At 32.1% G+C, this 11,816-nt stretch overlaps 6 protein-coding genes across 6 annotated transcripts in view; 4 read left to right on the top strand and 2 right to left on the bottom strand.

Annotated features, from left to right (window-relative positions):
* Positions 1-156: 156 nt before the first annotated feature.
* Positions 157-1,962, bottom strand: VPS52 (Vps52p; the record flags this gene model as incomplete). The annotated part of the gene is made up of 1 exon (XM_003683541.1): positions 157-1,962. The coding sequence occupies one exon, from the start codon at positions 1,960-1,962 to the stop codon at positions 157-159; it is 1,806 nt and encodes a 601-aa protein (XP_003683589.1).
* Positions 1,963-2,398: 436 nt separating this feature from the next.
* Positions 2,399-3,376, bottom strand: RFC4 (replication factor C subunit 4; the record flags this gene model as incomplete). The annotated part of the gene is made up of 1 exon (XM_003683542.1): positions 2,399-3,376. The coding sequence occupies one exon, from the start codon at positions 3,374-3,376 to the stop codon at positions 2,399-2,401; it is 978 nt and encodes a 325-aa protein (XP_003683590.1).
* Positions 3,377-3,937: 561 nt separating this feature from the next.
* On the top strand, positions 3,938-4,945 carry TRM10 (tRNA (guanine(9)-N(1))-methyltransferase; the record flags this gene model as incomplete). The annotated part of the gene is made up of 1 exon (XM_003683543.1): positions 3,938-4,945. The coding sequence occupies one exon, from the start codon at positions 3,938-3,940 to the stop codon at positions 4,943-4,945; it is 1,008 nt and encodes a 335-aa protein (XP_003683591.1).
* Positions 4,946-5,310: 365 nt separating this feature from the next.
* On the top strand, positions 5,311-7,464 carry SPO21 (Spo21p; the record flags this gene model as incomplete). Its single annotated transcript, XM_003683544.1, has 1 exon — positions 5,311-7,464. One exon carries the CDS (start codon positions 5,311-5,313, stop codon positions 7,462-7,464), a length of 2,154 nt encoding a protein of 717 aa, XP_003683592.1.
* Positions 7,465-7,921: 457 nt separating this feature from the next.
* MSH2 (mismatch repair ATPase MSH2) lies at positions 7,922-10,834 on the top strand (the record flags this gene model as incomplete). The annotated part of the gene is made up of 1 exon (XM_003683545.1): positions 7,922-10,834. The coding sequence occupies one exon, from the start codon at positions 7,922-7,924 to the stop codon at positions 10,832-10,834; it is 2,913 nt and encodes a 970-aa protein (XP_003683593.1).
* A 517-nt stretch (positions 10,835-11,351) lies between these two features.
* APD1 (Apd1p) overlaps positions 11,352-11,816 on the top strand; it is a gene marked incomplete at both ends in the record, with an annotated part of 894 nt that continues 429 nt past the window's right edge. The window contains one exon of the mRNA XM_003683546.1: positions 11,352-11,816. This exon is cut by the window's right edge and continues 429 nt beyond it. Within this exon, the coding sequence (XP_003683594.1) occupies positions 11,352-11,816 (465 nt within the window).

Consider the following 11,816-nt stretch of genomic DNA (forward strand, 5'->3'; position numbering starts at 1 on the left):
CTCTAATCAATTAATATTTATGTAATGTATGGAGGGAAGGTTATTCATTATTAATGGTCCTATATCTATCGTTATATATGCATTGAGAAAGCGTATTGGACTAAGTATTAATCATGCAATCTAGTAACATTTTTCATGAATTCTCAGTTTAACCTATTAAGATCTACTATACGCTTGGACCAGAGTGTAATAGTGATTCTCAGTCTCTTCAATAATCAATGGTATTGACTCCACCGAATCATCTTCTTGTAAATGTTGTTTCTGAAGTACATTGTAAAGGTACATATAATTGGTTGCTAAAAATCTTTCAGATGACTTCACTTTTTTACTACATTTTGTCATGACAGTCTCAAAATCATTTCTTATCCTTATAATAGAATTATAGATGGGTTCTGAACGCTCGTCAATGTCATTGATATGAGTTATTGTTAATTTCAAAAGGCTAGTTAAAAATTTTGAAAATTGAACTGTCAATTCATGAGGTGTCGTCAATGGGTCATCCGTTCTTGATAAATTCATATTTGAGTTATTTGATGATATTTTGGCAACATTTACATTGCTACTAACATTACGAAGACTCTCGCATTGAAAATCGATTAATTGTTGTAGCTTTGGCCATAGAGTTATTAGCTGCACATCCATGAAATCTGAAATAACTGGGGTGTCTCTTCTCTTTGCTTCAAATTGGAGTTGTTGAGCAATTCTAATACTAATTAGAACACCAAAAATATCATAAGAGTACAAAACTAAGTCTTTGGTGTATTGGATAATTTCATCTAAGGTAGGTTGGAATATTTGTTCACATAAAGCTCTTAATTCATCTAAGTTTTCACCTATTTTAAGAAAATTAGTTAAAAATTTAAATTCAACTGTACAATTATCCAGTACAGCCAAGTTTAAGTTTTTGAAACCAATCTCAATAAAATTTTCTCTAGAGTTATTTTCTGCTATCTGTGATACCATGACAGTATTATCTTCTTGTGTCAATAATGTTAACCTTTTTTCAATCTGGAAATAACTTTGTATAGCTTCATCAGTAGTAAAGGAAGTACCTTTTGTGTAACTTGTTGATAGATAGTTTGCGATACCATATCCATTCAAATAACTAACCGAAGTGTCTGTCAATCCACTACCCAAAGCGTATTGTGCATCGATATGTCTAAATGGTAAGATGGTTAGTGATCTAATATAACGTCCAAAATAACTTTTGTAATACCATTTCATAGTATAAGCATAAGCTTGTCTTAGTTCTAATGCTAAGGAGTAATTATTTTCTAAAATGAATGAAAATATCTCCTTCACTTGTATTAATTCATATTGTATCTTTTGTGATGGTGCTGTATTGAAACTTCTTAGATTCTTTATTTTATGGACTATATATTTTTTCGATCTTTCTAGAATTACAATTTCAAGGTTTTCTAATATTTTTAACATCTGCTCGAAATCCTTTGGTTTCTCGCTGTCTTCTAAACGTTTATATTTTTGATAGATCTCTTTCTTATCTCTAATGAAACCAATGTGCTCTACCCACACTGGGTCGATTTCCCCAGATATAATACCGTTGACCACCTCAGGCGAAATAATTAAATCATTGACAATAGGACTTACTTTTGATAATTTTGTAGAGTTATTTTCCAAAAGAACCTTCAATTCCGATGATTTATTTCTAATCATCCCCAAATCTCCAGTATATTCAACTAATTTTGAATTAAATTGCTCCATGTACTCACGCAAAGGAGGAATTGTTTTACTTAAAGTTTCCATGACCTTTTCATGCTTGGTTTGCAATTCGTTCAATTTCTGTAAAACATCGTCTGTGGATTCATTATTGGAATTTTTATTACAGCTATCAATATAACTCTGAAATATATCACTATTCTTCTGATCTTCCTTCAAGTTAGTCTTTTTTATCGTGTCTAATTGACTCTTAGATATATTTAAAACGGCGCAAAGTTCATCCATAATGTGCACTCTATATCTCCAGTTATGATAAATTGTTCCTGCACTTATGAAAATTTATAAACTCATAGACAAAATACTTTTAATGACTAACTCAAATAATATAACAATTCCTTGAATCAACACATTATTAAACTTATTCGTTGATTAGAGTGTTTTTAAGTTTGAGTTGTTGAGTGAACCTGGAAATTTCAAATTCGGTAACTGTTAAAGATAAGGTGTAAGGTTCACAGCAATAAGAATCTCAGTATACAACAATCGATACACATAAGTGACTACAAGTGTGTTTCTCTTCAAGTAAAAAAGGCAATTATGGCAATGACTAGCACTTGTGATTGATCTGCTACTATTTGCTGTTATATCATCTGTAATGTATCTGAATTGGTAATATATATACAAATATATATACATATATATAATCGTGAGCTATTTAAGAGTATCAGTTTGTTGAGAGTTTATGTGTGCTTAATTTTGCCATCATGGCAGCTAACTGAAGATAGGTACCAACACCTTCTAAAATTCTCATGTGGGTAATTCCTATTTCTTTGATCATGTCTAATCTTTGCGGCTCTTTTAATTCATACAATGTCTTTGTTACACGGAAACTTGTGGTGACGATATCAACAGCGGAGTAACCTTTATCCCACAATTCTTTTCTCAAGATCAATAAAGAGTCATCCAATGTTGGTGCCAGTATCATTTTTTTCACTATTAGTGGATGTGGTGAATCTACAATTTTGAAAACGTTATCACCATTGACCAAACTATGACCTGCAACCGTACTTTGTAAATTATTTATAGCTTGTCTCATATCACCTTCTGCTGTAAAGATTAGAGCCTCAAGACCATCATTTGTATATTTGACATCCTCAGCTTTTGTAATTTCCAATAATCTTTTTAGAACCTGTTCATCACTCAGTTTTGTATAACGTAATATAGCACATCTACTTTGCAAAGGCTCAATTATCTTATTCGATTGATTACAAGCAAACGCAAATCTAGTTGTGTTAGAGTATATTTCCATTGTTCTTCTCAAAGCCTGTTGAGCACCAGCAGTCATTGAATCAGCTTCATCTAATATAATGATCTTATGCTTCCCTGTAGGTAAGTGACATTTCTTTTGAGCAAAATGTTTGATTTGATTTCTGACCACATCGATACCTCTATCATCACTTGCGTTCAATTCCAACACGGCTTGCGAATAGGAATCTCCTAATAACTCATGAGCCAGACAATGAATAGATGTAGTTTTACCAATACCAGGCAAACCAGAAATAATCATATGAGGCATATTACCATCCTTGGCAATATGTTTCAATCTTTCAATGGTATCTTCATTACCAACAATATCCTTTAACAAATGAGGACGATATTTTTCTACCCAAGGTAGTTCCAAAGAAAGTGCAGCTTTACTCATTGTATTTGAGTCTATTTATACTTAATTATTTCTCCGATCTTGCTGTTATCTATGCTTTTAGTTAATGATCAAAATAATACAATTGCTCTGTCTTATATATGTAACGCGTCAACTTGTAGAATACAACGTGGATGTAAATACCTGTATATAAACGTTCTTGTGATTATTATCCAAAAAATCTGTACCCACCGAATCTGGTTCAATTAATGGAGATATGACTTTTTCACTTACAATATACGTTCAATCGCTTCATAATCAATTCAGCTGTTTCAATAAACTTATTATTCTTTTAATCGAATAACCTTTATATGAACTGTTTAAGATATCAATACTAAATATCCGATGCCGTACTGAAAAATTTTTTATAGTGAATTAACTTATATCAATGTTAAGATAGACCAGATCAGATCATAATTAAACAGTAATGCTCCACTTATTAAAATACGCTAGCATTTAATATATACGAGAGCTGTTGTGTTTTGAGTTGGTATACTGAAATAGTATCTGCGTGTGCTTTTAAAGGCTGATTTCTTAAGGAACTTAACTAAAAAATTATATTGCATGATGAGTGAAGAAAATAAGGAGATTGGAAAGTTTGAAATTAGCTGTACTGTCGATGACAATGGCAGAGAAATCATTAGAATGAAATTGCCTCCTGTTCCTGAAGGCATGTCAAAAAGACAATGGAAAAAGCAATGCAAGAGGGTGAGACATGAAGAAACTAAAGATGAGTATAATAAGACAAAAAGAGAGAAGAAAAAGAAGGCTCGTCTGAACAAGAGACTAAAAATCCAGGCAATTGTTGACAGAGGAGAAGAGATTCCGAAAGAGTTGAAAAGACCTAAAAAGGTTAATGATAATCAAAAGGATTCTGGTATTGAAATCATCATGGATTGTGCCTTCGACGATCTGATGCATGAGAAAGAAATCGCATCCATGACAAATCAAATAACTCGTGCATTCTCTAGCAATAGACGAGAAAATCATTTTGCTAAAGTTACAATCACATCATTCAACAAACGTTTAAAGAAAAGATTCGATACAAAATTAACTAATTTTAGATACCAAGATTGGAGAAATTTTGAATTTGTAGAAGATGAAGATTGTATCACAGGACCTGGAGTGGATAAAAGCAAGTTAATCTATTTGACCGCTGACACTGATGAAAAATTGGAGACTCTAGAACCAGGAATGAAATATATTGTCGGTGGTATTGTTGATAAGAATAGACATAAGTGTTTATGTTTAAATAAAGCAAAAGAGTTGGGAATTCAAACAAGAAGGTTACCAATTGATGATTTTATAAGAATTTCTGGAAGACAAGTATTAACCACAACGCATGTGATACAAATCATGTTGAAATACTTCGATGACAAAAATTGGAAAGAAGCTTTCCAAAGTACTTTACCAGAGAGGAAATTACAATATGGTATCGATGGCGAAGACGATCAAACAGATGACGTCGTGGATAAGGCTGCAGATGACATTGCAGATGAATCTAATACTGAAGATAATGAATCTGAGCATTTTGATGATGCATTAGAAGACAACAGTAGACTGGAATTATAACTTAAATAAATTAGCAAAATAGACAACAAGGCATACTCATTCATCTTATATAATACTGTTCTATATGCTAATCACACATTGTATTTAATATACTTGTATCTAATAATTGACTACGTGAAAGAAAGAATAATAACAGCGCTGTCGCTGGCGAGTTCGTCAGATTTCCGGCGACACAGAGGGAAATGACACAAATATAAAATAATACTCATTTAATTCTGATTTGTATAAATTTTGGTTAAATTGTGGAGTTTATAACAATTTCTTGTACTATGATGGTTTTTAATTAACCTTTAATCTTGTTTGTTTTATTAGATTGAAACGATTGTGCCCCAATACCTTTGTATTATATTTGTTATAATAACGTCATGAGTAGTCAACAGGTCAACTGCGATGTTGGAGTCGCTGACAATGTCAATGATAACAATAACGTACTTACTTCAGTGAGCTACAATGAGAATCAAAGTAGTGGCAATCTGAAGGAGTCACAATTTGATAAATCCGAAAAGAAGACTGGTCGAACACATAGAGGTTGGTTGAGAAGGAGTAGAGGGAGATCTGAAAACTTCGAAACAACAAAATCAATAAAAGATGACGACACACAAAAGAATGAAAACAGCATTGAGTCTGACACTGAAGATATAGATATCAACGATTGCAAGTTTAATGGAAGTGGAACTTTTAGATCAAGACTTCAAGCAATTTTCAAAAGTAATGTGGATTTATCGACCAAGAAGCCTGGAACAAAAAGTTCAACAAATTTAGACAAATTAAATGTATTACAAAGTCAGGATTTAAATGCGTCTGAAAGTGAGCACACCAGTTCCAGGTGGAAATACCGATTAAGGAACCACCAAGATAGTCTCTCACAAATTTCGCTAAGTAGATCGACAACTTTAAATCGAGATGCCATTAACGATTTATCTAATGCAGAAAAAGTTATAGAAATGCAAGAACTTGATAAGAGTTTAGATAACGATAAACGTTTTGAAGATGAAGTATTTTTGAATGAGATTCAAAGAAAGACAACATTGAATCAATTGAAAGATAACGTCCAATCTGAATGTTCGAAGTCCAATACCAACAGTATAAGTGATATTGGAAAAGTAGTTGCTAGAAACACTGATAATGATGATGATGTAGCTGACTTACAAAGTAATTCAAGTTCTATTGAGAGAGCTGCTATAGTAAAAGAAAAATGTGAGAATATCTTTTCTCCTGCTGATTATAAAATGGGATCAAATATACAATATGAGTCTCCAATCACCCCTTCCGAAGGTACTGTTGAGAAGTCATATAAACATGTATTCGAGACACCAAGACAATTCTCAATTATTAATCCTGACTTTGATAATATTATTGTTGAAAATAATTCTAATGTCAATAAGACATTAGAATTTCTTTTTAAAATCTTAAAGGCACCTGAAAAAAGTATTGTTAATCAAGATAGCCATCTTGAATCAAAAACACCAACTTTAAATAATGTACTAACGGAGTTATCAAATTTAATAGTCATTAAGTTAAAGGAAGATGAAAGGTTACAGAGGAATCGTGATTCTTCAGAACATTTGGTAAGAAGGTTAGAGTGTGATGTAAGTAATTTAGAGAGAGATTTGAAATCAAGGAATGATCAAATAACTAATCTTTTAGATTCCAGAGCTGAGTTAGAAAATTGCATCGATAAAGTTAAAAATGTTATGGATGACATATTAAAATGTAAATCGATCTCGAGAGTGGATGACACAAAAGTTAGTTCTCAGGGTATCCTTGAGATGCTACCTACATTCTATGATTCTATTACGACGGTGTTAGATGACTATGGTAAATTACAAATTGAATATGATTCAATCTCAAATAAATCACAAGACATCCAAAATGAATGTAAAAATTTAATCCTCGAATTAGAGACGTCTCAAGAAAAAGTCTTGAGTTTGGAAAGTAAGCTAAGTGAGAGCACTAAGTTACAAGCTGAAACTTTTAGAAGACATAGCCACAGCCATGCATTACCATTGCTTAGAAGAACGAATGAAAAATTACAAATAGATTACCAAAGGGAAAGATCGAAAGTGTTGGAGTTAAGAAAAGAACATAAGAATAAAGATAAATTTTTAAAAGCATACGAAATTTATAGAACAGAATCACTCCAATTCATGATATATTTGATGCATTCTTTCAGATCATTTGCGACAGACGAGTCTATTGTTGAATATGATAATCATGTCAAGTCACTAAATGAATTTTATTTCAACAGCAATATTGTTAAAGAGGCTGGCGAACGTGAAATAGAAATTAAATGTCAGAAATTCACAAACGACGTTACGAGTTTTTATCAAGAAGTTGCCAAATCTAAATTTTTGGATCAATTATTGGAAAAATACCTTTCCTTCATGCTCTCAAACGAATTCTTAAGTACAAAAATAACAGGCTTAAGAAGACAAAACCAAGACTACGAAATTTATGCAAACCATTTATTAGAGAAATTAAACGATGTTACAACTCATTTTCAATCAGAGAAGAACTGAACGTTCATGACTTAAAAGGAGAATAGATTTAACCCTATATATCACTACTAAATAACAAAATTGAACAAAAAATAAACAATCTTGCTTAATCAAAAAGAAGTAAACAGATCAATCTATTATATTCATCTATCTAATATCAATTATCATTCATCACAACTCCATTGACACATGCATTTGAAGCTTTCTTGCAATGAGGGCCGTCGGTTTGTTTCTATATCGTGCATTTTATTGAAACGCGATATTCTTATAACTGATCTCTAAAATAATTGATAATTAAATAATATTTTAACGTGTCGCATTTTTATTTATATTATTTAGTTTTATTTACGTTATAAGTGTAACTTAAAATAATACTTGCACCATATCAATCGATATTCGTTATTTTATATAAAACTTTATTAAAGACAGTTTACCATTACAAAATCTGTATACTAGTGCAAGATAATTGGGTTGAAATATGTCGTCAAATAGGCCTGAATTGAAGTTTTCAGCACCAAATGATGAACGAGGCTTCTATAACAAGTTTATTTCTCTGCCTGAGAAACCAGACACTACAATTAGAATTTCTGATCGTGGGGATTATTATACAGTAGTTGGTTTTGATGCTGTTTTCGTTGCTGATACAGTTTATCATACTCAATCTGTTTTAAAAAATTGTAATCTTGACCATGGGACCAGTAAAAGATTTGGCAGCATTCCAACACAGTATGCTACCTTATCTACGCAGGTAGTCAGTACTTTATTGAAAAACTGTTTATTGGAGCTAGGTTACAAAGTTGAACTATACGACAAAAACTGGAATTTATTGAAATGTGCCTCTCCTGGTAACATAGATCAAGTTGAAGATCTTATGAATATCGCTGTTGATAGTCCAATCATTCTTGCATCTTTGAAATTACAATTAAATTCCAATGATGGTAACTGTGTTGTCGGGTTGGCATTTATAGATGCAGGAAATCAAAAAATTGGTATGTTGGATATAGTTGATAATGAAGTTTATTCTAATCTGGAGAGTTGTTTAATCCAACTTGGTGTAAGGGAATGTTTATTACCAGATTTATCTAAGAACGAAGCAAATATTAATGAGATAAAGAAAATTACAAGTGTTCTCGAACGTTGTAACTGCGTGGCTACCTTTATTAAAAATTCTGAATTCCAAGCTAAAGATGTAGAAATGGATTTGATGAAATTACTTGGCAATGATTTGTCACTATCTCTTCCTAAAAAATTTTCTAATCTTGCATTAGGTGCTTGTAATGCTTTATTAAACTACTTGGAAATTTTACAAGGACAAGATAGCTTAGGAAAGTTTGAATTAGTTGAATATTCTATCAACAATATAATGAAGTTGGACGCTTCTGCTGTGAAAGCCCTGAATTTATTCCCAAATAATAATGCTCAATCTTATATGCAGTCAAATTTAGCAGCATCAAATGGATATAGTAATAGTAATGAATCTAAAATATCATCGCTTTTCCAATTATTAAACAACTGTAAAACCAAAGCAGGTGTGCGTTTGTTAAACGAATGGTTAAAGCAGCCATTGACTGATTTGGCAGAAATAAATAAAAGACATGATCTTGTTGAGTTTTTAATCGATCAATTAGAGTTAAGGGAAACGTTACAAACTAATTATTTACCATCTATTCCTGATGTGCGTCGTATAACAAAAAAGTTACACAAGAATGGTAATTTAGAAGATATTCTAAAAATTTATCTATTTAGTAAAAAAATTCCAGATATTTTACAACTACTAGAATCATTTTTAGATGGTGTCGATGGTACTGTAAACAAGAATATTCAAGAGTTAGTGACAGATTTATGGATTGATCCAATTCAAAAGCATATTGAGCCGTTATCTAAGTTTGAAGAAATGGTAGAGACTACTGTTGATTTAGAAATGTATGAATCGCACAATGAATTTATGATCAAAGTGGAGTTCAATGAGGAATTAGCCAAGCTTAGAATGGAATTAGATCAGCTTAGAAACCAAATAACCACTGCACATTTAGAGGCCGCCGAGGATCTTGGGTTTGATACTGAGAAAAAACTAAAACTTGAAAACCATCATTTACATGGTTGGTGTATGAGATTGACTCGTAACGATGCCAAAGAACTTCGTAAGCACAAAAAATATATTGAGCTATCTACTGTTAAAGCAGGTATTTATTTTAGTACGAGAGAGTTAAAAGAAGTAGCTAAGGAAACAGCTATCCTTCAAAAGGAATATGAAAAGCAGCAGTCAGCATTAGTAAGAGAGATTGTTGGAATTACTTTAACGTATACACCGGTTTTAGAAAAGTTATCATTAGTACTAGCTAATCAGGACGTATTATGTTCATTTGCTCATGCATCTTCATATGCTCCAATACCATATATCAGACCTACAATGCACAGTTTACAGGATACTGGAAGAAAAACAATTTTAAAAGGATCTCGTCACCCCGTCTTAGAGGTACAAGATGATTTAACTTTTATTTCAAACGACATTAGTTTAGAAAAAGGTTCCAGTGATTTCCTGATAATTACCGGGCCTAACATGGGTGGTAAATCTACTTATATCAGACAAATTGGTGTTATATCTTTAATGGCTCAAATAGGATGTTTTGTTCCTTGTGATGAAGCAGAAATATCTGTTGTCGACGCTATATTATGTAGGGTTGGTGCTGGTGATTCTCAATTGAAAGGTGTCTCTACTTTCATGGTTGAAATGTTAGAAACATCTTCAATATTAAAGAATGCTACTCCAAACTCATTAATAATAGTAGATGAATTAGGTAGAGGTACTAGTACCTATGATGGATTTGGTCTTGCATGGGCTATTTCTGAACACGTTGCATCAAAAATAGGTTGTTTTACGCTGTTTGCTACACATTTCCACGAGTTGACGTCATTAGAGAAAAAGCTAGACAACGTCAAAAATTTACATGTAGTAGCACATATAGGAAGTGTGAGTGCTACTTTAGAAGGGAACAATAGCACTGAAGATATTACATTATTATTCAAGGTCGAACCTGGTATTTCTGATCAATCGTTTGGTATTCATGTTGCAGAAGTTGTTCAATTTCCAGAGAAAATAGTGAAAATGGCAAAACGTAAAGCAAACGAGCTTGAAGATTTAAAGAATACAAATAAAGAAGTAAAGAAACTTAAGTTGAGTCCCCAGGAAATGAATGAAGGAAATGAAAAATTAAGAACATTACTTAAAAATTGGGTGAAACAATGTAAAGAAGAAGGATTAGACAAACCTGAAAATATTACCAGCGAAGCTGGTCAAAAGAAGATCCAAGAATTATTACGTGATATGTCAAAAGAATCAGAATCTTCAAATAACCAATTCATCGAATGTATAACAAAAATGTTATTATAAGATTTTGCAATGTATTCAATATATACGTATATGTACGATATAATATTTATAGATGAATAAATTTATTATACATTTTAAAGTATTACATAATTGATCAAACCTAAGTGGTACTGCGATAGCTAATGTTTTATCCATTTATGTCTTCCAGTATCACAACCACTTTATATGGAGCATACGATATAAATTTGGGCGGAGTTAACACAACTGTAATTCCGGAGATAAGGCTAATGAAAAGTCGGTTCATAACTTTTAGCATCAATTGTATGTATGAATGAGATGAGGTGCAACGCAGCAAAGGTTTGGCCATTTAAGAAGTAGAAATATCGTTAAACCAATAATGTGTTAGTAAGTTATATAGGTCTATCTATAATCATATATATTTATGTGTTGGTAGATATTTCAAATTATTATTTATTTATAACAATGTCAGTCAGCCAAGGTTTTGAGACTTTCCTTATATATAGGATCAATAAGTAATTTATTCCAACAAAAACAACAACCGATAAGATATTTACTAATGAGTCCCATGAATGTTGAAACAGAAGCTGGGATCTCAGATGAGAATAAGAAAGAGATTGAGTCAATTATTAAAGTTTGTGATTCAAGTCAACGGGATCAAGCTTCGTGCTCTAATTGCGAAGATGAAATAGAAGATGGTGAAGAAGCATACAGCAAATTGCAGTTTGACTATTCCACTCCTTTATTTAACTCTTCTAAAATACCAAAGATCCAATTTATAGTCCCAACCTCGCAGACTGATTGGGCTTTTGATGCCTGTAGTGAGAAGCCACACAGTGTTCAGTCAAAGATAAGTAAGTGGTGTCAAGACAATGCTGAGAAGTTTGCTAATGTCGGTGAAGGTGATTCAATGGTATGCAATGTAACATCTTTGCCAATAAATATCATGGACATTGAAGTAATGAAAGGTTCTAAGAATGATGTGTTGCTGTTACCTCTATTTTTATGGATCAATGACTTGAAA

This window comes from Tetrapisispora phaffii, chromosome 1 (assembly GCF_000236905.1).
Source record: "Tetrapisispora phaffii CBS 4417 chromosome 1, complete genome".
Lineage (NCBI taxonomy): Eukaryota > Fungi > Ascomycota > Saccharomycetes > Saccharomycetales > Saccharomycetaceae > Tetrapisispora > Tetrapisispora phaffii.